The sequence below is a fragment of the Stenella coeruleoalba genome, assembly GCF_951394435.1.
Source record: "Stenella coeruleoalba genome assembly, chromosome: 14".
In the NCBI taxonomy this organism is placed as follows: Eukaryota; Metazoa; Chordata; class Mammalia; order Artiodactyla; family Delphinidae; genus Stenella; species Stenella coeruleoalba.
In genome coordinates this window covers 86,543,668-86,569,273 of record NC_137160.1, presented here as the reverse complement: position 1 = coordinate 86,569,273, position 25,606 = coordinate 86,543,668, and the positions used below count along the sequence as shown (strand labels likewise).

Sequence of the window (25,606 nt, the reverse complement as noted above, 5' to 3'; positions counted from 1 at the left end):
AATCACGTAGATCGATAGACAGTAAATACAGTACGCAACTACGTAACATCTTTGTATGGTGACAGATGGAAACTAGACTTACCGTGGGGATCACCTTCAAATGTAGACACATATTGAATCACTATGTTGTGTAACAGGAACTAACAGAGAGCTGTAGGTCAATCATACTTCAAAACCAACCAATCAAACAAACAAACTCAGAGAAAAAGAGATCCAATTCGTGGTGACCAGAGGCGGGGAGTGGGGAAGGGGCAATTCGATGGAGGCAACCAAAGGTACAAACTTCCAGGTGTAAGACAAAGAAGTCCTAGGGATGTCACGTACAACACGATACATATAATTAACCCTGCCGCATGTTATACGTGAAAGTTAAGCAAGTAAATCCTAAGAGTTCTCACCACAAGGAAAGAAGGTTTTTTTTTCTATTTATTTGAATTTGTATCCATACGAAATGATGAATGTTCAGTAAACTTCCTGTGATAATCGTTTCAAGTACGCAAGTCAAATCATTATGTCGTACAGCTTAAACTTATACAGGGCTGCACGTCAATCGTATCTCAAGGAAACTGGAAAAAATATTCTACTTGGGCAAACCTGATGCAAAGTCAACCCCAACTTGTGCGCTAATAAAGCTTGAGTTTATCCATCTCATCTCTTAGCAAGAATTCTGTTTCTTCCACCACTCAGAACATTCTAAGCACGTGCGTCCAATATTAACTGCAGTCAAAGAACTATTCAAGTGCAATAACTTGTTTACAATGACTATTTGTGGCAAAATAAACAGGCACCAAATGAAAGGAAAGATGAACAAAAAGAAAGAAATTGATTCTACATGGAAAGATGTAAGCCTCCCAAACTACTGGTTTCCTCTGTCTTTGTGTGTCAGTGAATTTCAACCAAAAGGGTTAGATGCTTAACTCCTGTGAAATTCTCTTAAGTCTTACCTGGCTTCTTCTAGGACTTTTCCCATCACTTTGTTTTTTTCTCCCTGCTTAACGTCTTCATTTAAATCAGTTCCACCAAAGATGATTCCAAAAGGAATTCCATGACCTGCAAAATAGGATAATTAACAAAGCACAGTTTACCTTCGGAAACACCCCTTGGTAACCATCCCAAAGCGACGATATCAAAAACTGAAGTTCCCACAACATAGGGGGCAGATTTGGTGGTTTGTTGAATTTTACCCACAGCTTTCTGAATAGAACAGGTGTCACTGTTAAGAACATGACATGGGGTTAATCACGTGAGACAAGACGATTTTAAATCAATTTGCTTTCAATTTTAACACATGAAAAATGTTGTTGGCCTCCATCCATCAAAGCCAAGCGTATCGTTCGGAAATGGGTTAATCTGGAGCTACTGGTGCTTTTATGACAGAAAAAGAGGGCTTCAAATTTAGATCTGCTGTTCATAGTAACCGTCACCGTGCTGGCAAGGAACCAAGAGGGAGAGGAAAGAGACACAGACTGTATCTTCAGGCACACACAGTACAACAGCAATGATAGAACGTGGAGGGCACAAATATATGGGAACCAAAAATACTGGAGATGTTGCGCGCGTCAAATGGAAAAGGATTCCCCCCGGGAGCGTGTTTATTCTGAATGAAGGGCCCTGGGCTGATGGAAGGCACATTCCCTGGCTGGGTCATTTCACAAGGCACCTAGAGTGCACAGGTCAAGTTAAACAGTGTGCTCACCACACAGGGCTCCCAGAAGGACTTCCAAAGGTCAATAAAAATTTCAAAAGAGCAAAGGCAAACCACTAAACAGACCAGATCTAACTTCCGTCCATACTGGGGTTTCTCAAACAAGCCATCTCTACTGAGATTCAATATGTAAGTGGAGAAGGTACAGATCTGTCCTTGTATTTGCCTTAGAAGTGTTTGTCACGCAAATGAGCAGATTCTATCTATCTTTTCTCTTTCTGGTGAAGTGTCTCTCACTTCACTGCGAAGAATTCAGCCTTTAGCTACTAAGCTCACCAATAACACATAAGAGGTACAGAAAGGCTGTGAGTAAAAAACTCAAATGAAAACTTAAAAAAAAAAATCAAGTGCATTTTGATTAACACAATAGGTGTGTAGGAAAACAATAAACACACATCTCTCTGTACAAAGAACACCTGTGAAAGGATAAACAGCAAAAACCTAGCTGCTGTTGCCTCTATAGAGGGGACCCTGGCAGTCCAGTGGTTAGGGCTCAATGCTTTCACTGAGGGCCCAGGTTCAAGCCCGGGCTGGGGAACTAAGATTCCACAAGCTGCACGGTGTGGCCAAAAGAAAAAAGAAGGAACCCGGAAGGCGACTGATTTGGAACAGGAGAGAAACTTACTTCTTTTCTCTCTATAACACTTTATAGTGTTTGCATTTCTTACTATGGACTGGTGTGACCTTTTCCAAAAATACTAAACAGTCAGGCAGACACGGAAAGGCGAGTGTGGTAGAGATGATTCCTCTTCTGCCATGGGCTTAGACTTTGGGGGATGCTGAGATGGGGAGAATGATTTTAGCATGTGGGATGGACTTGAATCTTTGGGCACCAGAGAAAGGTCTGTGGTAGGTAGAATAATGGCCTCCAAAGACGTCCATCTGTAATTCCCGGAATCTATGAATACGTCACACAGCAAAGGGAAATTAAGGTTTTGACTAATCTCTTCCTGTTTCTTGTTGAGAACATGCTTTAGGCTTGAACCTAAAAGAACAGGCAGCATCAAGTGTCTGATTAAGAAGCCAGGTTCAGGAAACCACGAGATTTTCTTCTCAGCCAGCTACTGGGAGTGACCGGTTTTCAGCATAAGCACTGATGTGGAAAGATCGCTAAGTTATGCACTTAAATATACAAAGTAGGGCTTCCCTGGTGGCGCAGCGGTTGAGAGTCCGCCTGCCGATGCAGGGGACACGGGTTCGTGCCCCGGTCCGGGAAGATCCCACATGCCGCGGAGCGGCTGGGCCCGTGAGCCATGGCCGCTGAGCCTGCACGTCCGGAAGAGGCCACAACAGTGAGAGGCCTGCGTACCGCAAAAAAAAAAAAAAAAATATATATATATATATATATATATATATATATATATATATACACATGTATGTGTGTGTGTGTATATATATATATATATATATATATATATATATATATATATACACACACACACACACACACACACACACACACACAAAGTAAGGCCTGCATATGAAGAGAGGGTCCAACTTCCTATGGTGTGGGAAGCAAGAGAGAGAGCTGGAAGATTAAATAAGGTTTGATACAGTGCAGGGAAACAGGAAGTCACCTTTGGCAATGAGACGTCTGAAAATTTCAGAAGTTGACACATTTTGCTAAGTGAAGTGTTATCCCCATATGATGATTACTGTAGGTAATTGGGGGCCTCAGGTGACATACTACCTCCTGAAAAGCTGCCACTGCCAGGTTATTTAATTCATATTTGGAAAAAGCCACTCACGGCTCAACAACAAAATGATCTGCCCTGCCTCTACTCGGTGGCCACTGGGCTCTCAGTGAAGTCAAACTGGCCTTGGGAGGGCTAAGAAGAAATATCCAAAAATTGTAGCTGAAGCCAAGAGGATGACTGCATGTACATCCTTTCAAGGTCCAAGGAAGCAGTGTTTTTTGTTTTTGTTTTTGATTTATTTTATTTATTTATTTCTGGCTGCATTGGGTCTTCATTGCTGCACGCGGGCTTTCTCTAGCTGTGGCAAGCAAGGGCTACTCTTCATCGTGGTGCCGGGTTTCTCACTGCGGTGGCTTCTCTTGTTGCGGAGCACAGGCTCTAGGTGCGCAGGCTTCAGCAGTTGTGGCACACGGGCTCAGTAGTTGTGGCTCGCGGGCTCAGTAGTTGTGGCTCGCGGGCTCTAGAGTGCAGGCTCAGTGGTTGTGGAGCACGGGCTCAGTTGCTCTGCAGCATGTGGGATCTTCCCGGACCAGGGCTCGAACCTGTGTCCCCTGCATTGGCAGGAGGATTCTTAACCACTGCGCCACCAGGGAATTCCAGAAGCAGTGTTTAAAGGTCCCCGTGGATTCGTTTTCTAAGAGAAGGTACTGCTGTTTGACCTCAGTATTTACTATTAATTAAGAGCGCATGCTCTGTGCAGTTGCATCCAATACTTTGCAGGCAGAGATGCCAATCACTTTGCTGCAGTTGTAATGGTTTATGTTAGAAGTCAATGTGTCTGGTCTAAGGGAGGCCCAGAGAGCTGGTATAACATGATTTCTGGATGTGTCTGGGAGGATGTTTCTGGAAGAGACTAGCATTTGAATCTGTAGTCTGAGGAAGGAAGATCTCCCTCAACAATGCAGGTGGGCCTCACCCAATCCGTTGAGGGCTTGAATAGAACTAAAAGGGGGAGGAAGGGTGAATTCATACTCTCTGCTTAAACTGGGACATCCATCTTCTCCTGCCCTCGGACATCACCACTCCTGGTTCTTGGGCTTCTAGACTCAGACTGGGGCTTACACCGTCAGCCCCCCAATTCTCAGGCTTTCAGACTCGGGTTGAATGAAACCACCGGTTTTCCTGGGTGTCCAGCTTCCAGATGGCAGACTGTGGGAATTCTCAGCCTCTATAATCACATAGCCAATCCCTATAATAAATCTTCACATACATGTGTGTGTGTGTGTGTGTGTGTGTGTGTGTGTGTGTGTGTGTGTGTATCTACATCTGCATCTATATCTATATCTCCTCTTGGCTCTGTTTCTCTAGAAAACCCTGACTAACACAGTAGCAAAGATAGCTCCCCGCAACCCTCGGGACTTCCCTGGTGGTCCAGTGGTTAAGACTTTGAGCTTCTACTGCAGGGGGCATGGGTTCAATCCCTGGTTGGGGAACTAAGATCCGCATGCCATGCAGCACAGCCAGAAAAAAAAGAAAAGAAAAGAAAAGAAAAGAAAGCCCCAAAGCTTACGGTTGATTGCCCTGCTGGACATAACCAGTTCTGCAGCTAACCTAATCCTAGCCTATTCAAATTTCAGTCCCTCCGTGGATGGATCTAGAGACTGTCATACAGAGTGAAGTAAGTCAGAAGGACAAAAACAAATATTGTATATTAACGCATATATGTGGAAACTAGAAAAATGGTACAGATGAACCGGTTTGCAGGGCAGAAATAGAGACACAGATGTAGAGAACAAACGTATGGCCATCAAGGGGGGAAACTGGGGGTGGTGGTGGGATGAATTGGGAGTTTGGGATTGACATGTATACACTGATGTGTACAAAATGTATGACTAATAAGAACCTGCTGTATAAAAAAAATAATAAAATTCAAAAAAAAATCTCAGTCCCTCAAATGCTCTTTAAACTGGCTTTAGTATCTTAGTAGTTTCTTCATTAATAAATCAGTTGAATAAACTCTCTCCTATGTGCTCACTTCTGTATTTTGTGAAAGAGTCACATTTTTAACTGTTGAAAATTAGACTTTGAGTTAAGAAATACACATCAAAAACATTCAGGATAAAACTCTTCATGCCGTAGGGACTTCCCTGGTGGCGCAGTGGTTAGGAATCCGCCTGCCAGTACAGCGGACAGGGGTTCAATCTCTGGTCCGGGAAGATCCCACATGCTGTGGAGCAACTAAGCCCGTGCACCACAACTACTGAGCCTGTGCTCTAGAGCCTGTGAGCCACAACTACTGAGCCCACATGCCACAACTACTGAACCCTGCACGCCTAGAGCCTGTGCTCCGCAACAAGAGAAGCCACCGCAATGAGAAGCCCGTGCGCAGCAACGAAGACCCTATATAGCCAAAAATAAATAAATAAATAAATAAATTACTTTTAAAAATTGTAAAAAAAAATGACCCTTCATGCCGAAAAACAGCTTCAGTATATATGCATCCATTCTCAATTGGTGTAGTTACATCGTTTTTAGAAAACTACTCCGTTTAGAAGAGCAAAGCAAAAAGATGATTGTATCCCTTCCATTTCTGAGCAGGGATAAGCTGCTTCATCGATGTTTAAGTTGAAATCGCAGGCGCTCTGGTTTTGTGACTGCTAGGGCTCCACCTTTGGGGAAGGGGGGTTACCTGGCAGAAGTCTACCCCCTCTATATAGATGAAGAGCCATAGCTGCCTCCAAGCTCTCAGCCTTGATGAAGTTGGAGATTTCGGATGGGCTTTCAAAGTCCAAGGCATTTTTCAGAATACACACGTGACCCGCAGCTTCTAGATGGTCCCTTTATCAAAAAATACACAGAGAAAGAAAAAGACAGGAGAGAAAAGCATTAAAAGGGCACAAGTTGCTGCTGTGGTTAAAACTGAAAACCAATCCAAAGATTAGTCAAATCAGAAGTTAATACTACATATTTTCTGAATTGTCCTTTAGAGACAATCGACCTAAAATACATTCATCCACCAGTCTCAGACGCCAGGACTGGGACTGGCACTGAGGCCAGCCGGAGGAAGGGCCAATTCAGGAAGGCTTGGCAGCCTTGACACATGAGGCACCCACGGCTACTTCCAGTGACATGTGCTGCACCAGAAAGCTCCCTCCCCTTCTTTAATTCTTTGATTTCACTTTTTCCTCCTGTTTCTCAAAGTTTGTGTTTAGGCATCTGTGACTCAGTTTTTCATCAAGAATTCAAAAGTCACCCATTATCAGAGCTTCAAGAAATACTCCATGGCCTTTCCATTCTACCTCCCAAATATCTTTCAAATATGTCTCTTTTCTTCTCATCCCGGTTCAGTTCCTTGCAACAGAAATCTAAAATACAAATCCGATAAACCAAAAAGAAACTTCCTGAGTGGCAGAAATAGCATGGGCAAAATCAAAGGACAAATGAGAAACTGGGGGGGAAAAAACACACCTACGTACAACACTTACAAAAGGAAAGAAGCTAATTTGCTTAATATGTAAAGAACTCTCATAAATCAATAAGAAAAAACCCTAACAACCCAATAGAAAAATAGGTATCACCATAATATTGCAGTCCATGACAAACAAAAACAAAAAAAAAAACCCCTACAATTGGGCTTTTAAATATGAGAAATGGGGATCAACTTCAGTCATCCTTTTAATGTAGAAAATCTGTAAAGAACAAGAGTCTGCCTATGGCTTCATGAAATAAACATTCCTATACTGGGTAAACTGGTACAACCTCTTCTGTGGGCAAAGCAGAAACAGCTAATATATTTAAAATGCACAAACTCTGTGACCAAACAACTCCACTTCTCAGAACTGATTCCAAAGACACACTTGGATATGAGTGCAAAACATGCACCCAAGAGTAAGCACCGAGGCTACATCCGAAGCAGCAAAAAGACTAACACGGACCTCAGCGTGCGTCAGGAGGGGACCAGTCACATTATGGCGCATAGGAGGTACTCAGGGCTGATGCCATGAAAAGAGGGCAGATCACTGTGCAGTCATTTAGAATGAACTCCAAGGCACAGTGTTAATGAAAAGAGGACACACTGTTAATGAAGTGTTCTTCAAAAGGTGAAGAACACTTTGTGCATACATAGTATGTGTGCACAGAACATCTCTAGAAGGACACAGAAGAAATAGGTAATAATGATTCTGTGTAAAGAGGACTGGGGACCAGGGTGGGGGAGAGATTATCTTCTCATCACAGACCATCTTGCATGGCTGGATTCTTTGACCAGGTGCATATATTATCTTTTTTTTTTTTTTTTTTTTTTGCAGTACACGGGCCTCTCACTGTTGTGGCCTCTCCCGTGGTGGAGCACAGGCTCCAGACACGCAGGCTCAGTGGCCATGGTCACGGGCCCAGCCGCTCTGCGGCATGTGGGATCTTCCCTGACTGGGGCACGAACCCGTGTCCCCTGCATCAGCAGGCAGATTCTCAACCACTGCGCCACTAGGGAAGCCCTATCTTATCTTTTAAAATTGTTTGAGGTGCATGTGAATATACAACCAATCCAACCAGGTTCATTAAAACCCTCAAATGGGGACTCCCCTGGCAGTCCAGTGGTTAAGACTCTGTGCTTCCACTGCAGGGGATGCGGGTTTGATCCCTGGTTGGGGAACTAAGATTCTGCATGCTGCATGGCACAGCCAAAATAAAAATTAAAAAAAAAAAACAAAAAACCTCAAATGGCTTGGGGTAGTCAGCCCAACTGTCAACTCCATGAGAATGGGGCCTGGATCTGTCTTGCTTACTGAATGAACTAATGGCTGAATGTGTCTCTGGGATCAAGTCCAAACACCCCAGCCTAGCACACAACACCCTTCATAGCCTGCATCCCCTGCACAGCCAGGCACATCCCACTCTTGACACCCTTAGCTCCAGTCCAGCCCTTCCACCTGCAGGACACGCAACACATCATGTCTTCTGAGCCCCATGACCATGTCCCGACATTCCCCAATGCCAGCTCCCTTCAGTGAAATCTGACAGCCCCTGCTGCTAACACAGCCGTCTCTCTCACTGTTTCCATTGTTCTCCGAGCCCATCGCTACCACAATCACTCTGGGATGCAGTTATATGAACAAGGCAGTCACATCGTACTTAGTGCTTCTATTGCAGAATCAATAACCTACAAGGACCTATTGTATAGCACAGGGAACTATACTCAATATCTTGTAATAACCTATAATGGAAAAGAATCTGAAAAAGAATGTATGTGTGTGTGTGTGTGTGTGTGTGTGTGTGTGTGTGTGTGTAGAGAACTGAATCACTTTGTGGTACACCTGAAACCAATGCAACATTGTAAATCAACTATACTCCAAAAAAAAGAAACAATAGCTCAGTGATAAAACAGAGTCCTAGATCCTCCTGAAGTGATACAGATAACAATGTGATGCATCTCTTTGAGTCGTTCTGCAAGAACTAAGACCCCTCACCCAGGTGGAGGATGGTGACTACACACTGAGCGTAACCATGTGGACCCTGAGGACTGAGGTTCCCAGAACATCACTCCGTTACCTCTCCACCAACCAATCAAAAGAAAGGCATGCACCTTGCAGCCCTCATCCCAAATGTTGCCTTTAAAAACCCTTCCCTGAAAACCACTGGGGAGTTTGGGTCTTTGGAGCATGAGCTGCCCATTCTCCTTATTTGGCACCCACAATAAACACTGTACTTTCCTTCACCACGACCTGGTGTCAGTAGATCGGCTTTGCTGTGCATCGGGTGCGTGGACCCGAGGTTCGGTTGAGTAACACAGTGAGAAGTGCCCACTGCTCACTCGGCAGCACACACCAGAGCCCCACGAGCATCTCTGCCGTCTTGTCTCTCCTCTGCTGCATCATCCCAGGTCCTTCCAAATCATTTTCGAATCTCTACTCTCCCTCCCTATGTCGCCACCTCAGTCCCTCACTCTGCAATCCTGCTAGCATTCAATCCAGAACCTTCACTGTGGCAACCATTCGGCTCACGCCGGCCAGGCCAGCTGCTCTCTCCTGCTGGCTCTTCAGCTGCCTCGGCTTCTCAACTCCACAAGCCCCTTCCTGCCTCAGGGCATCCGCACATACAGGTCCCTTGGCCAGGAATGCTGTTCCCAGCCTCTCTCCCTCTTCACCCAGCTAACCTACAGGTTTGAAACCCTAGCTTAAAAAGTTATTTCTCATACACATATGTTCACAGCGGCACTATTCATAGTAGCCAGTAATTGGAAACCACCCAAATGTCCTTCAACTGATGGATGGACAAGCAAAATGTGATATGTCCGTCAACGGAATGTATTATTCAGCTATAAAAGAATAAGTACTGATGCATTATGTAAAGTCCTCAAAAAGGACCACATAGCATATGATTCCATATATAGGAGATGTCCAGAACAGGCAAATCCATGGGGACAGAAAGATTCGTGGTTGCCCAGAGCTGGGGAAAGGGGCATGGGGGGGGTGACTGCTAACGGGTCTGGGGTGCCTTTTGAGACGGCTGAAAATGTTCTGAAATTAGATAGTGGCAATGGTGTGTGACTTTATGAATATACTAAAACCCACTGAATTGGATGCTTTTAAAAGGGTGAATTTTATGGTATGTGAATTATACCTCAATAAAAGAAACTGTATGAGAAAGAAAAAACTGTTTCTCAGGGGAGCCTCCCAGACCCCACCCCGCCCAGAACTAGGTCTGTCCTTCGAACATACTCTTACCACCCAGCACTTCTTCCTAGCACTGATCATATTGTAATTAAATAATCTGTGTAATCGTATGTTCGTGCTAGAAGGCTGGAAACTTCTTTCAAATGACAGGGCTTAGCACTGAGCTGATGTGCTAAAGATTCTCCGGCTGAACGGCTGCTGGCTTCTGCAGGGCTCACCTGTCCTTCCCTGCCTCCACGCCCAGGGTCTTCACAGTGCTGTGCCCACTAGAGATGCTCAATAATAAATATTTGCTAAACGAAAACAATAACCGACAATGATTACATCAGGGGGAGGAAAGGAAATAGCCTCTTCCCACTGACTTAATGTACATCTGCAGTTTCTGAAACTGAGCAGGACCCTGTGGGGCTACTGGGCTCAGAAGCCTTTCTGTGTCCCCCATCTCGTTTGTAGGAAATACGCTGCAGCCTCCATGACCTTCCTGAGTTCCAAAGGGCAGGTTCAAACAGTTGCTAATCAGCGGAGGGAGGGGATGCAGAGACAAGTGGGGAGCAGCTAAGACACAATAGAGCAGGGGGATGGGATGAAGTAGGAGACTGGGATTGACATATATACACTACTGTGTATAAAACAGATAACTAATGAGAACCCGCTCTATAGCACAGGGAACTCTACTCAATGCACTGTGGTGACCTAAATGGGAAGGAAATCTAAAAAAAAGGGGATATATGTATACATATAACTGATTCACATTGCTGTATAACAGAAACTAACACAACACTGTAAAGCAACTACACTCCAATAAAAATTAATTAAAAAAAAGAAACTATAAAAAGAACTATAAAACTATAAAAAAGAAACCTTGGGGCAGGGTCCTGGTTCCACCCCAAGGGATACACAGAACAATATCTTTGAGCTCTTCTGCAGAACTAAAACCCCCAACAAATAGAAAATGTTAACTACTTGATAAAGCAGTTTTCATTCCAGAGAGGTCACAGTTTTATAACCTCGGGAACCACAGAGGCTCACCAGATCCCCTGAGGCCAGATTAAAGGACTGTATCCTTATCAGCAACCCCGCCCTTGACCCATTGCTATAAAACTCCTCAGGGACTTCCCTGGTGGTCCAGTGGTTAAGACTCCGCGCTTCCACTGCAGGCGGCATGGGTTCAATCCCTGGTTGGGGAACTAAGATCCCGATTGCCGCATGGCTTGGCCAAAACAACTCCTCACCAAATCCTCCCAGGTTGGGACACACAGTTTTTGAGGGCATTAGCCCACTGTGGCCCCCTCTGCCTGGCAAAGCAATAAAGCTATTGTTTTCTACTTCACCCAAAACTCTGCTTCCGAGATTCGATTTGGCGCTGGGGCACAGAGGCCAGGTTTTCGGCATCATTTCCTTGGCATCTTCTAAAGAAAAAGTAGAAAACTTGAATAGGCTCAGGCTTTTTTCCTTCCCATATGCTTGGCACTCACAGCAGAGTTCAAACTTAGACCAGCAGAAGGCAGCTGGGCAGTAGGGTCAGGGTGGCATTGGACGCCACGATGTTTGTCTTTCTTCCTTTTTTTTTTTTTCCCCTTCCAGTGAGTTTCCAGAAAGTCTTGTTTGCTTCTGTTATCTAAAGTGCTTCCCATTCAAATAAAAATACTTTTATACACCGTCTTCCAGACGAAGGCTGAAGGAAGGACACAAGTCACAGCCGCTGTACAAAGTGCTGCTGTCGCTCGGGGACGCTGCGTTCACTGGGGCGCCAGGACGCTCATCCAAGCACTGACTTCTAGGACTCCCTACTCTGGACCTCGGAAGCCTCAATCCTTCGCCTTTTCTTCTTTCCCATCGCTCTCTCGTCTTATTTTGTATGTATGTATGTATGTATGTATGTACGTATTCTATTTTAAAATTTTTTTGGCTGTACCTTGCGGCTTGCGGGATCTTAGTTCCCCAACCAGGGACTGAACCTGGGCCCTTGGCAGTGAAAGTGCAGAGTCCTAACCACTGGACCACCAGGGAACTCCCTTCTTTTCCATCTCTTTTCCTGCCTTTCCCTAAACCCTTAGCAGTGCTGCAGACAAACTCTAGGTGTGAGGCCCAGGAGTCTAGCGAGCCTCTGATAGTCCGGTTTAGAGCAAGGGGTCAGCATGCCCTCCCTGGAAATGGTCAGAGAGTAAACACCTCTGGGCTGGCAGGTGGCTGATCTCTGGCCAACTGCTCAGCTCTGCTATTTATTTCAGCCTAGCAGGAGGCGCACTTTGAAACTCTGATCTCCTGTTACCTCGTCACTAAAGCAACTGTGTGACTTTCGTTTTTGTTTTTTTTACATCTATGACTTGTGCAATTTAAACTTCGACCTTCACTGTTAGCAACTGATCTGAACCCCTTCGCCTGATTTAGAGGATCCTCAAGATTGCCTGGTTCTTCTGGAAACTGGGGATTAGAGGTGAATGGGGGCCCGTGGGTCCCCTCGCTGCACCCGGCTTCTAGCTGACCCAGGTGACACCATGGGGACACAGACCAAATGGAGACGCAGAGAGCAGCGCTGCTGGGCAGGCCAGGCTCCCTGATTCTCGTCCACCCAAGAGCCCATGGAACAGTGCCAGCAAACCGCATACCCCAAGCATAGCTCCGTTTTGTTCAGAGGTGAAAAAAACCTCTGATGCAGGTTCCTAAAATTTATAGTGCTGAGGAGACAGCCCCAGAGAGTAGGCCCTGATTAGGGTTTTAAAAATTCTAGCAAACAGCCCCTAGGTTAGAAGGGAAAGTCACCTGACCCAGGGCAGACTGATTGTACCGAAGGATATGTAAGGTGCCACATAGACAATAAAACGGTCCCTCTCTAGTTATCAATCCCCAGACAAATATTCCCCCCACATGCCTTCCCCATCACCTACACCTTCTAAAAACCTCCTAGACGGCAGAGGCCCAAGGTTACTACAAAGACCCCAACATACCCAGCTTTTCTTGGTTTTCTCTCAGTATTTTCCCTCTATAATGAAGGAAGTTGTGGATTTTTTTTTTCCCCTCACTCCTGATGAAGTTAATTTGTAGATCAGGACCCACAAAGTGGAGGCCACCCCGTGGCCCGGCTGACGTCACAAATCTCAGCGTACGTCAGTCTGTGCACAGGACGGGCCTCGTGGTCAAGGAAACAATACGGATCAGTCACGATGCTCTGACCCATCTCCGGCGTGGCCTCTGACCCTAGAAAAATAGGGCCTGCTGCCTTGTAAGGGAACCCCCGATGGCCCGGCCAGTCAGGCCCTGTTTCCATGTTGTTGCTTCTGAGGTTCTATAAAAGTCGCTCTCAGCCAACATCCCTCAGAAGAGGGCCAGGCTGTGGGAGGCGCGGCGCCCCCCAATCCAAGGACGGTTTTCCCTTGAATAAGGGGCATCAGCGTCATTACTAAACTGTATTCGTTCTGTCGTTCGACACTCTCCATATTCGATTGCCAAGCCCTGTGCGTTTCACTTCTTAAATATGTCACTTCCAAAAGGCATCTCCTCTGCCACCATCCTGATCTACCCTTCAGGCTGCAGCCAGACCACCTTCGATGACATATCAACCTGATAGCGTTTCGTGGCTGCATCCCGTGCCTGACACAAAACTGCAGGTCCTATGTGACGCGCATCCTACCTGCCTCTCGGCCACGTCTGCAGGCTCCCCCGAGGGCGGGGTTTGTCAGCCTCGGTACCACTGACATTTGAGCTCGTTCAGTCTTTGCCGTGGGGCTGTTCTGTGCATTGCAGGGTGTGTGGCTGCACGCCTGGCCTCTACCCACTGGATGCCAGGAGCCCGTCACCCCCAGTTGTGACAACAAAAACGTCTCCATGTACTACTCCATGTCCCCGGGGGGCAGAATCACTCCTTCCTCCTCTGCACATTCTCTTGGCCTCTGCTCCCACGGAGAATCACTGACCTAGAACATTCTATACTGCTAAGTTTGCACAACTCAGTTTGGGAAGGGATCCGCTCTTGCCCACATCCTACCTGCCGCCCCTCTGCCCGAGACACCTGCCCAAACACTAACCCTTCCCTGCCTCGCCAGCTCGGGTTCATGTTCTGACGAAGAGCCCACGTTTGTTAAGTGCATCTAAGCACCAGGCCTGGTTCAAAACACTGAAAATGTATTAACTCGTATTTGATCCTGAGAACAAGCCTCTGTGGCAGGTCTGAGCTGCAACTATGTAACCTGGCTTAGACCTTAGGGATTTTAAGCAGGGAAGCCGCCTTGTGAAGGCAGGAGGTCTGCTCCAGAGCCTGTGTCTTTCTACCAGTTTGCGATGCCTGAACCATCCCACGTCTAGCCTGGGGTGGTTCCCCAGAGCATCCTACACGTCCAGTCCTGTACGGATGTGCCCATCACAAGTCAGCACCGCTATTTATGTATCGGGTGTTCATTCACAACTACAAGCTTGAGTGTGCAAGAACAGACTCATTTCTTCTTTTTGTAAGTCTCTTCTTAATTAACTCAGACACCCTCCCCTGCGAGACTGATGAGGACCCCGACCTCACTCATTTGAGGGGGGGGCTCCCTCCGCTGCTGCCCAGGGTCCCTTGAGGGTCGCAGGGGTCTTCCACAGAGAACGTTTGAGGAGCTCCTCTGGTTCTCACTGCTTCCTGGTAATTGGCTCCCAGGGAACTCTGTCACCATGGAAACCTCCCTGCCCTCCCCTTCAGGAGACCGAGCATCCTCTCCTCAAGGAACCTAGGCTTTCACAAGACAGAAGATGTCTTCCAGCAACTTCCGCTTTTCCTTTTTTCTTCCCCCCCACCCCCAGCCATCCTTCCTGAGTGAAGGGGAGACCAAAGCCTGGCTCTGAAGACAGAGCAAAGCACAAAGAACAATCTTTATTCTGCGTCATGCACAGCCAGGAAAACAAAGAACAAAGTAAGTAAAGGGCCCTGCACCCTGCTGAATGTCCGTGGAAGTGCCCGCCTGGCTCCCCTGAGGGCCCTTTGGTGGCTGCAAGTCTTTGGAAGATTGGGGCTCCGGTGTACAGCTCGAGTGAGGGGTGCAGTGTTAAATAATGGATGTTCTCGCTACTTTCCACAGCATAAACTATGGGTGCAGGCTAAGCTGGACTGGCCCCTCTCTCTCTGACCTCCTTTCCTTGCCGTAGGCCAGAGAGCATGGATTCTTTCTGTTTCTCAAGCCTGTCAAGCTTGCTCTGACCCCAGGACCTGTATCCGTGCTGTTACTCTGTCCCAGGTCCATCCATCCTTCCAGATCCTTGAGTGGCTGCCTCCTTCTGTCACTGGGGTCTTGGCCTGGATGTCACCTCCTCAGAGAGTCCTCCTCTGAAGCCACAGCCCCAGTCGCCTCCTTCATTTCTGGTTAATCCTGCAGTCTCTCTCTCCCCCACTGGAATGTGCTCCGTGAGGGCAGAGACCACCATGTGCCTCCTGGCTGTTTATGTCCAAATGGGTGACAGCTGGGACTTCCCTGGCGCTCCAGTGGTTAAGACTCTGCACTTCCACGGCAGGGGGCAGGGGTTCGATCCCTGGTGGGGGAATTAAGATCCCGCATGCCACACGGCCAAAAAATAAATAAATAAACAGTGGTGACCGTAGCTGCCTTCCAAATGAGTGATAGCAGGTGCCACTGACTTAAGATAAACCTGTGCAGTGAAAATCCTCATGGGAAAAACCTAACCGTAAACTTCCGAAGACTGATGTATCCTGTCGCTGCTGCTCTTTAGGAGAACAGGACGTGAAAGGGGAGGTGTGGCCGCAATCACTCATTTGGATGATGAGGAAGAAGGCCCACAGAGGGGAAGTCAATTGAGAAATTTCATGAAGCAAGTCAGTTTGCGTAAAAAAAAAAAAAAAAAAAAAAAAGCTGCTATGAAACTGCAGGCACTAATCAGCTCCCTCCCTGCCCTGGGGACTTACCTTCCAGCAGGGAGAAGAGAAAAAGGAATAAACCTAGAAAACAAGGTAACTGCAGGAAAAAACAAATGTTAAGAAGAGAACCAAGCAAGGAGATGGGGAACGTGGAAATGGCTGAGGGGAAGAGGGAAGGCTACTTTGTGGGTTTTTCTGTTTTGTTTTTTCGCTACACTTCGCAGGCACGCGGGATCTTAGTTCCCCGACCAGGGATTGAACCCGTGCCTCCTGCAGTTGAAGCTTAGAGTCTTAACCATTGGACCGCCAGGGCAGTCCAAGGAAAGGCTACTTTGGATGGCAGGTCCAGTAACACTGGTTTGCACTTTTGCTGCGCCTTCTGCCTGGAAATCCTGGTCCACCCCTACTCCCACCCCCACCCCGCCAGGCCACCCCAGCTTCAAGGGACCCTCGTCGCACCCAGGATGCTGCGCAAACGTCACTCTAAGAAGGAGGCCTCCCCGGAGCATCCCGCCTAAAACAGCGCACGCGCACAAGCGGCCCTCACGGGTGTGTGTACACGGATCTATAGGTATCACTGTATATTTATACCCATGTGTTTGTATTCTTTCTCTCCCGTCCCCGCAAACGTGCCGTGTCCCGAAGCCCCGACTTCGCATTCCGTCGCCGCCTCCCCAAACCTAGGGCGCTCACGATCGATCAATACGGAGCGTCCGTGAAGACGGCCGCGCCGAGATGCGCCCGCAGAACGCCGAGCAGCCTCCGCCGCGCTGAGGCCTGCCTCGCGGGGCCGCCCAGGCGCCGGGCACCTGGATACCTTTCCACGGCGTCAGCGGCCGAGCGGCATCGGGGGAGCGTTAGGACCGCAGCGCCGGGCAGGTCCCGGGCACCCGCGCCGGAGTCAGACACGCGCCCCTCGCCGCCCCGCGCTACCCCGGGCCCCGCACCCTCTGGCCGGTCCGTTTGGGCGCGCGGTTCGGGGAGGCCGGGCCGACCCCCGCACCCCCGGCCGGTGCCCCCGCCGGGACCCGGGCCGCCGCCGCACCTACCGGACGCGCTGGGCCGTGATGGCGTTGCCCGTGTGCCGCCGGAGCACCGCCAGGAACAGGAGCCGCATGGTGCCGCCGCCGCCCGGCCGTCCACCGCCCGCCAAGGCCGGGCCCGGGGCGGGGCGGGGACGCGGGCCGGGGCGGCCGGGGTCCGTCAGCCCGCCCGCCGCTCCCCAGGCTGTGCCCGCGCTCGCCAGTTCCGGGGCTCAGGGGCGCGCGGGGCGGCGGCGGGGGGGCGTGTCCGGGGCGGGTGGGGGACTGGGGGCGGGGACCGTCCCACGGGACCAGCGGCAGGGGATCCCTGGGTCCCCTCCAAGGGAACCAGAAGGGACTCCCATAGGGGTTCCCGGAGCGGCCGCAGGTCTGCTTCCATGGGGACTGTCACCAGAGGTGATTTCGGGTCCCTTCGCACAGAGACAAGGGGTGGGTGGCCACAATCCTCTGCCACAGGGACCAGGGTTGGCCACAGGCTCCCCACCACACACACACACACACACACACACACTCTCTCAGAGGGACCAGGGTGGCTGCGCGCTGCTGCCATGGGCACCAGGGGTCCGCGGGTCCCTTTCCACGGTGGTCAGCACCAGGGGCGATGGCCGATTCCCTGCCACAGGGACCAGAAGAGGCCATGGGTGGACTCCCAAGGGGACCAGGGTGAGCAGTGTCCACTCCCGTGGGGCCACCACCAGGGATTTCCGGTATCTCTTGAAAATGAGAGATGGGGCGATAGCAGGCACCTTTCCCACAGTACACAGAGCTAAGACGCAGGTGCCCCTTCAGAAGTGCTGAGAGAAACTGAGGGCTATTTAAAGTTTTAGTTAGAGCAAAAGTTTACTCCAACTGGGTAGCACAGAGCCGGAAGTGGCCAGGAGGGCCCCCAAACAGGAGCTGCGGTGAGGCTTTTATACCTGAAGGCATAAGCAAAGCAAGGCAATCATTGATTGGCTACTGCTGAAAGTCTAGTTGGCTCTTTGTGATTGGTTGTCTTTAGGTTTCGATTCTGTAACCTTGAGGCATTTACAGCTTAGGTTTTGGTTTAAGGAAGAACCTGGGCATTTAAGCCCCCTCAGTCAGGTGGCCTCCTTGCTTAACAGATGGGCCCTGAGCTCCCCAGTTTACCACAGTGGTTGTAAGTGCATTTCAATTCCTTTGTGAGCTCAATCTGTATTCCTGCTGTTAGAAGTTGAAGTTTATATCTTGGCTCCATAGTCACCAGGGACAGAGACCTCTCTCTTTCTTCTCCAGCATGGTCTTGTTTGGCCTTTATTATTTATTTAAATTATTTATTTATTTATTTATGGCTGCGTTGGGTCTTCGTTTCTGCGCCTGGGCTTTCTTTAGTTGCCGCAAGCGGGGGCTACCCTTCGTTGTGGTGCGCAGGCTTCTCATTGCGGTGGCTTCTCTTGTTGCGGAGCAGGGGCTCTAGAGCACGCGGGCTTCAGTAGTTGCGGCTCGCAGGCTCAGTAGTTGTGGCGCTCAGGCTTACTTGCTCCATGGCATGTGGGATCTTCCCAGACCAGGGCTCAAACCCATGTCCCCTGCATTGGCAGGCGGATTCTTAACCACTGCGTCCCCAGGGAAGTCCCTGGCCTTTATTCTTAAGATGGCCTCTAGGTGCAATGTGACTGCCAGAGCTCCACCCATCACATTCACATTACAGGCCAGCAAGAAGGAAGGGCAAAATGGTGCATTTCATTTTAAGGGCCCCTCCTGGAATTACACACTGCCTCTGTGACTTTATCTTACTGTGCACATGACCACATCTTCCACCCAAGGCAGCTGGGAAATACAGTTTGTTAGCTGGGTACCTTGCCACCCTGAATAAAATGGTGGACTAGGATGTGGACATTATCTTTTTCAGGGCTACCATTCAATCCACTTCAGAGGCCCCTTTCACAGATGGCTGCGTGTATGAAGGCCCCCAGTGACTCATCTGGGACTGTTCTCCACACACGCCCTCCCCCTCCCCCCCACACTCTCTGTCCCTTCTGTACTGACCCCATATTCTGTTTCGTGATCAGGGAGTGGTCAGCCCACCCCTCACCCTGGTCCTGAGCTCACTTACAGCTCTAACCTCCGCTTGCTGGGGACAACATCCTGCACTGGGAAGGCCCTCAGTAGATGTTTGTTGGATTAAATAAAACCACTGAATTTGCTGTTGTGAGATTTTATTCCCATGAGAGTGCATTCCTGATTTTTCTTTAGTGAAAGTCAGTGCTGCCACAATAGGATTTTCTGGGCTGAAACTGGCTTTTATTCGAGTTTTCTGGAATACACCAGTTCCATAAGGTAAGAGATTCTGACATATCTTTGGGGGCCCATAACTTTATCTTTTCATGGCTTCCGTTTACCCATTTGGAAAATAAGAACTATAAACAGTATCATAGTTAATTAGTTCATTTTGATGAAGTCCTTTATGATTCTCCCAAATAGGTAATATAAAACAGTACGAAGACAACTGTGTTATTATTCAATAATGTAGAAATAATTATGGGGGGGCGGTGGAACAGAAAAGTTTGTTGGCATCTCTTAGGAGATTTCTCCAGATGCTTCTAACATAAGGGTCTTAAAATATTTGTAGACAAAAATGTGTTTTTCCTTTGATCATAGTGTTTGCTCAGACCATCTCTTTAGTTCTTGGCACCAGGGAAAATTATCTACCCTGTATAAAAGTGATAGTGTTTTCAAGGGAGGGCACTGTGGGCATATTGACTTTAGAAATGGGTCTGTGATAAAAATCAACACTTCAGGGGAATTCCCTGTAGGTCCAGTGGTTAAGATTCTGTGCTCTCACTGCCGAGGGCCTGGGTTCCATCCCTGATCCGGGAACTAAGATCCTGCAATCCACGTGGTGCAGCCAAAAAAAAAAAAAAAAGCAACACTTGACGTCTTTCTCTCTTTTTTTTCCTTTCATGATATTAACAAGTGAGGCATTCTGCTTATTTCCATCAGAGTTTTCCATCTTTGCACCATCATTCCTCTCCATAGTACTGAGAACTACAAATGCTGTGTGTGTGTGTGACAGAGACAGAGAGAGATCTTCATAAAAAGAAAAAAGGATACATGCAGAACTGAACTGTGGTTTAAGTGCACTGGTTATGTTTCCTTTTTCTGGCTTTCACTGACAGCACTTGAAAGTGACCAAATGCAAAAGAACAAAGCTGTTGGTCTGAAAGTAACTAGTTCCCTCCAGTGTCGTTTAATGAACATGTGGAAGTCAACCGGGAGTGAGTGATTTTCCCTTGAGCTTCGGGCAAGAAAGCAGGCCTGTGATTCCCACTGCTGTTCTGACAGCTGCGCAGACTCATTTCATAACTTTTCGGCAGGAGGATGCTCTCCCCAAAGATTCTCAGCACTGCTGAACGAGACAGTGAGTCTGACAGCATTTGGTGCAGCTATAAGGCTTCCTATTTCCAATTACGGAAGAGACACAAGTCCAATTCTGTGCACATTGGAGGTTTACTAAAGGGAAGATGTTCTAACTGCTTCCAGTAACAACCTGTTATTTGCAGAGGCCCATAGTTAATCTTTAAAAATTTCAATTAACTTTTATTACATAACCAAGTTTTGTTACATAGCCATACAGATAAACAAAGCAGAATTTTAAAATCACACAGCATCCCACTATCTGAGAAAAAGGCTATAAACACTTTGGTTTCAAGTTTTTCCAGACTTCACAAATAATCTTCGTAGTAGTGGTGCTCACCTGTGCTTGGCACTGTTCTAAGCACTCTGCCATACTCCTCAGCCCCCGCCCAGTCCTAGACGGTAGGCACTATGGTTCTCACCACCTTGCAGATGAGCAAACTGAGACACAGGAAGCAGGAGACCTCCCAAAGTAACACAGGCAATGCGACTTCTTTACTATGATTCTTTGGCTCTCTTTTGGACTCAGTTGTTGACTTTTATCCTGTTTTTTGTGTGTGATTGTTACAAAAAAATAGGAACACTCTACACTTTGTGGGGGGGGAGTAACTGCTCTTTTTGCAATTGTGATGGGCAAAATTCTAACTTGGCCCCCAAGATTTCCCACCTCCTGTTTTACACCTTCTTCCAGTTCAAACACCCATCCAGTTGGTGCTGTGAAGAGAATTTGCAGAAGTGATTCAATTCCCAAATCAGTTGCCCTCCGTATGCAGGGTGAGTCAAACCCAAGAGCTGTTTCTTTAAAGGGACTGGACATTTCCTGATGTTGGAAAGATGCAAAGTATGAGAGAGGATACGATGTCAGGGAGATTCTCTATTGCTGGCTTTGGGGATAAAGGGGGGCTGCGTGACAAGGAGTACTGGCAGGTACGAGGGGCTGAGAGCAGCCCCCAACTGCTAGCTAGCATGAGATGGGCCCCCCTAACCCCCCGACCTCAAGGAACTACACTTGGCCACAAGCACAGGAGCTGGAAAGAGCTCTAGGTGAGATCTCAGCCCCATCCACACCTCGCTGTCAGCTTTGTGAGACCCGGAGCTGAGAACCCAGTCAGGCATGCCTAGTCTCCCGACCTGCAGAGCTGCCAGATAATAGGTGCCTGTTGTTTGAGCTGCTAAGGCTGGGGTCATTTGTTACACAGCACAGAAAACTAATACAATGACATATCAGCAATACTTCTCAGAACCTACTTCTACAGTATCATGTGAGTAACTACATAACATTCCAGTGTATGCAAGCACTGTAATTTATTTAACCAATGTCTTCTTATTGTGTATCTTTGCTGTTTCTAATCTTTTTGCTATTTTAAGCAACACTGCAATGAACATTTTATATCTAAGTCTCTGCGCACATTCTTAAGTTCCCAGAAATGGAATTGCACTTTCAAAGTGTAGGCAAATGTGGTTTTCATACAAGTGACTAATTGTCCTCCAGAACAGTCGTACAATGTAACTCTGCATTGGTCATTTACACGCACACTCATCTACCAAAACACTGCGAACACTGGGTATTTCTCCATTCAAGTGACAAAGCATCCCTCTTTTTGCATTTTTAATCATCGGTGAAATTTGATTTTTTTTCCTGAAGGGCATTGTATTTTTTCTTTTCTCTCTCTGTGCAGGCATATGTATGTATTGCCTGTATTAGCTGGGGATTTTTCAATTGCAGATGACAGAAAGTCACTCTTGCTTAATCAAAATGAGAATTTATGGGCTCACAGTTGAAATGTCCAGGGTGGGGCGGGAAGCTACTTTAAGCCAGGGTCAGAACCAAGACCTAGAAAATGTCATTTTGAAACAAGGGCTTCCTCACTTCATTTCAACCTTCTTCTGGGTTGCTTAATTCTTGGGTTTCACAAGATGGTCCCCAGCAACTCCAGGCTTATATCTTTATAATTCCAAATCTAGCAGGAAGAGGAATGTTTCTTCCTGGTTACTCCAGAATAAGTCATGGGGTTAGCTCTGATTAAACCAATTTGGGTCGCATGTCCATCTTTGAACCAGCCGCTGTAGTGCAATAGATGGACTACTGCTGATTGGATGGGCTTAGGTCACACGACCATTCCTAGCCTAGGGGACCAGCCAGTCCCACCTGAACCAGAGGGAACACTGATTTCCCTAGAATATCCAGGTTCTCTTACCAGAGGAGGAATAGATGCTGACTAGGCCCAAGGGATAGCTCTTCCCCATATAATGCCTGGACATTCACTTTGCCAATTTTATTTACGGGATGCTTATCCAATACATTTCATAAGATTCCAAAGAACTCTATAAAACAGGACAGCAACTTTGTCATATGTATTTCAATTTTTTTTTTCAGTTTGTTTGCTGTTAACTGCAATGGTTCTTTTCTTTTTTACAGATAAGTTTTATACCTTTATGGAGTCAAATCAATTAACTTTTCCTTTATGGCTTTAGTGTTAGACTTAGAAAAGCATTCCCCTCCTGAGATTTTATATTTGCCCAGTTTTCTCTTAACGCTTTTATCTTTTTGATTTGTCCATGATAATATTTTATCCGTCTGGAATTTATGTCAGTACAATATGTGAAGCCAATTTTCCCCACATTTACTTTCTTCCAACAGAATTTATTGAATAATCCATTCTTTTCCCCATGGGTTTGGAAATGCCTTTAATTATCACATGATGAATTATTTTATGTATGTGCTTCAATTTTTATCCTTTGGATTCATCTCCACTGATCTTTCCTGTAAGGCCTAATTTTCAAAATAAATACACTTATAAGTACCAATTATCTATTTTATGATTGCAACATAAATTAAGATATTTATAAGGAATTTTTTTAAAGTGGTAGTTAAAAGAGAATGGTTAGGCGTGGTCCCACATCTGTTCACATCTTGTACTTCAAATAGGAAGAAACAGAAGTTCACTTTCTTTCACTTAACTCTCTCACTCCCTCTTATACCTCCCTTTTTTAATCTGTGAATGCCCGACTTCGGCAGATGTCTTGTAGGTCTTTAAAACCCAGGAGGGAAAAAAACCCAAGAAGCAGAGGTTGCTACTCCAAAGGTCAAATAAAGCGAGTGCTTCAAAAAAGTCAAATCAAAACCCATCTTCCTGGTCACATGCTCTCACGTCTTCTGTAAAAATAAAACACAGGTCATCCTGAAAGCTGAATTCATTCTCACAAAGGCAGGTTGGTATGGCTTTGCTTTGGGCTCCAGAAAACAAGACTTGATTCCATTCCATTGGTTGGCTCCGTTTTTAGTCCTTCTACTTTCTGCTTCTACCTAGATTATCCCCAGCCAGATAGAACTATCGCAATAGGGACTCCCTGCGATAAATAGAATTTCTGACAACTTTCCATACCTGAGGAGAGTCGAAAGACCGATGACATGGCCTGCGACCTTAGCTAATGACCTATGCCATGGCCTGATGCACACAGGTGAGCTGGGCTTAAGTCCCTCTGCAGGGAACTGGGACACAGAAAAGCAGAAGCACTGGCCGTGAGCGCCGACAATGAGCCATCACGACATGTGGGGAAGGTGTTCAGCCGTTTGTGGATCGAGCGAGTGATGTGTGGAGGTGGAGAAAATCCATGATGACTATCTGTAAACCAGCATTTTGAGGAAGCTGAAACTGTGAGTAGGCACATGCCACGGTCTGGTCGCAAGGGCTGAGCCATGCAGATGTGAAATGAGAAGCAGAAATATCATGAAAAAAGAGAAATTGGGCAGCCCCTGAAATGTCCTCAACCTTGGGTGCTTTCTGAATACCTCCCATCAGAGAGCATCTTCTCTGAGTTCTGCTCTGAGAAAGGCATAGGGGACAGGGTGACGGCGGAGAAGGAAGGGCCCTGGGTTTTGAGCAAACGGCGCATTTCCAATTCTAGTCCACATCACAAGCATACCTGCAGTAAGGTCCTCTTTCCCAGAGGGCCCTGGAGGCAAAGAGGCCCCCTGTAAAACTTGATAAGACGGTGTCACCTATCCCTGGACGCCTGCTGTGTGAGTTAAGTCTTTTATTTACTTGATTATTTTAGGTGCATGGGAGAGACTCACACAACTACTTTCAGGAACAGGGGGTGTATCACAAGTATACCCAACAAAGTGGTGACACTCAACATACATCAACTATCAGTTCTTTTAAGTATTCAATTCTTGGGGCTTAGTACACAGGCTGCAAGCTCACTGATCACAGGGGCCAGGCAGAAACTCTAAGAGGGCTTCCCTGGTGGCACCGTGGTTACGAATCCGCCTGCCGATGCAGGGGACACGGGTTCGAGCCCTGATCCGGGAAGATCCCACATGCTGCGGAGCAAGTAAGCCAATGAGCCACAACTACTGAGCCTGAGCCCTAGAGCCCACAAGCCACAACTACTGAGCCCACGAGCCGCAACTACTGAGCCTGCGCCCTAGAGCCCGCAAGCCACAACTACTGAGCCCACGAGCCGCAACTACTGAGCCTGCGCGCTAGAGCCCGCAAGCCACAACTACTGAGCCCACATGCCACAATTACTGAAGTCTGGTCTCTAGAGCCTGCGAGCGGTTTTCTGAGAGAAAACTCTAAGAGCGAATTGGGCTGTGTGTGTAGGGAGAAATATCAGGCTGCCCTCCCCTTGTATTTTTTATTTTCCCACTTTTTGATCGAATCACAATAGGTGGTTTGGGGCTACACGTAACAGAAAATCCAACACAGTGGCTTAAACAATGTCAAATTTACTATCTTTTGTTATGTGACATCTTTTTTTTTTTTTTTTTTGCGGTATGCGGGCCTCTCACCGTTGTGGCCTCTTGTGGCCTCTCCTGCTGCGGAGCAGAGGCTCCAGACGCGCAGGCTCAGCGGCCATGCGGGCCTCTCACCGTTGTGGCCTCTCCCGCTGCAGAGCACAGGCTCCGGACATGCAGGCTCAGCGGCCATGGCTCACGGGCCCAGCTGCTCTGCAGCATGTGGGATCTTCCCGGACCGGGGCACGAACCTGTGTCCTCTGCATCGCAGGTGGACTCTCAACCACTGCGCCACCAGGGAAGCCCTCTGATTCTTTACTGTGCTATCCACACAGCTGGCTTCATCCTACGCTGGTTTATCACATGATTGTGAAATAACTCCCCCCCCACCCCCGGCAACTAGGGCTACGGGCGTCCTAATTCACGCCTGGTCTGGAAGGGTGTACCTCTCCTGCAGTCACTGGAGTCCTTTCCTTCAGGCTGGCTGGGCCCATCTATGTCACTTGTCTTCTCCTGGGCCCCAGGGAAAATTCACATCCAGAATGGCTAGAGTCCGGGTTTCTGAACACTGTGAAGATGTGTTAGAGAC

At 47.6% G+C, this 25,606-nt stretch overlaps 1 protein-coding gene across 3 annotated transcripts in view; it reads right to left on the bottom strand.

The window, feature by feature from the left end:
* The window catches only part of GLT1D1 (glycosyltransferase 1 domain containing 1), a 100,543-nt gene that overhangs the window by 71,470 nt on the left and 3,467 nt on the right, over positions 1 to 25,606 (bottom strand). The window contains exons 2-4 of one of the 3 annotated variants that reach the window (XM_079941952.1): positions 25,464 to 25,585; positions 6,032 to 6,180; positions 945 to 1,050 (exon numbers count right to left, since the gene is read on the bottom strand). In XM_079941952.1, coding sequence (XP_079798078.1) covers positions 945 to 1,050; positions 6,032 to 6,071 — 146 coding nt within the window. In that variant the 5' untranslated portion in view covers positions 6,072 to 6,180; positions 25,464 to 25,585. Of the gene's footprint in view, positions 1 to 944; positions 1,051 to 6,031; positions 6,181 to 16,904; positions 17,175 to 25,463; positions 25,586 to 25,606 lie in introns of those variants that run through there. The other 2 variants (XM_079941951.1, XM_079941950.1) reach the window with 2 other exon arrangements.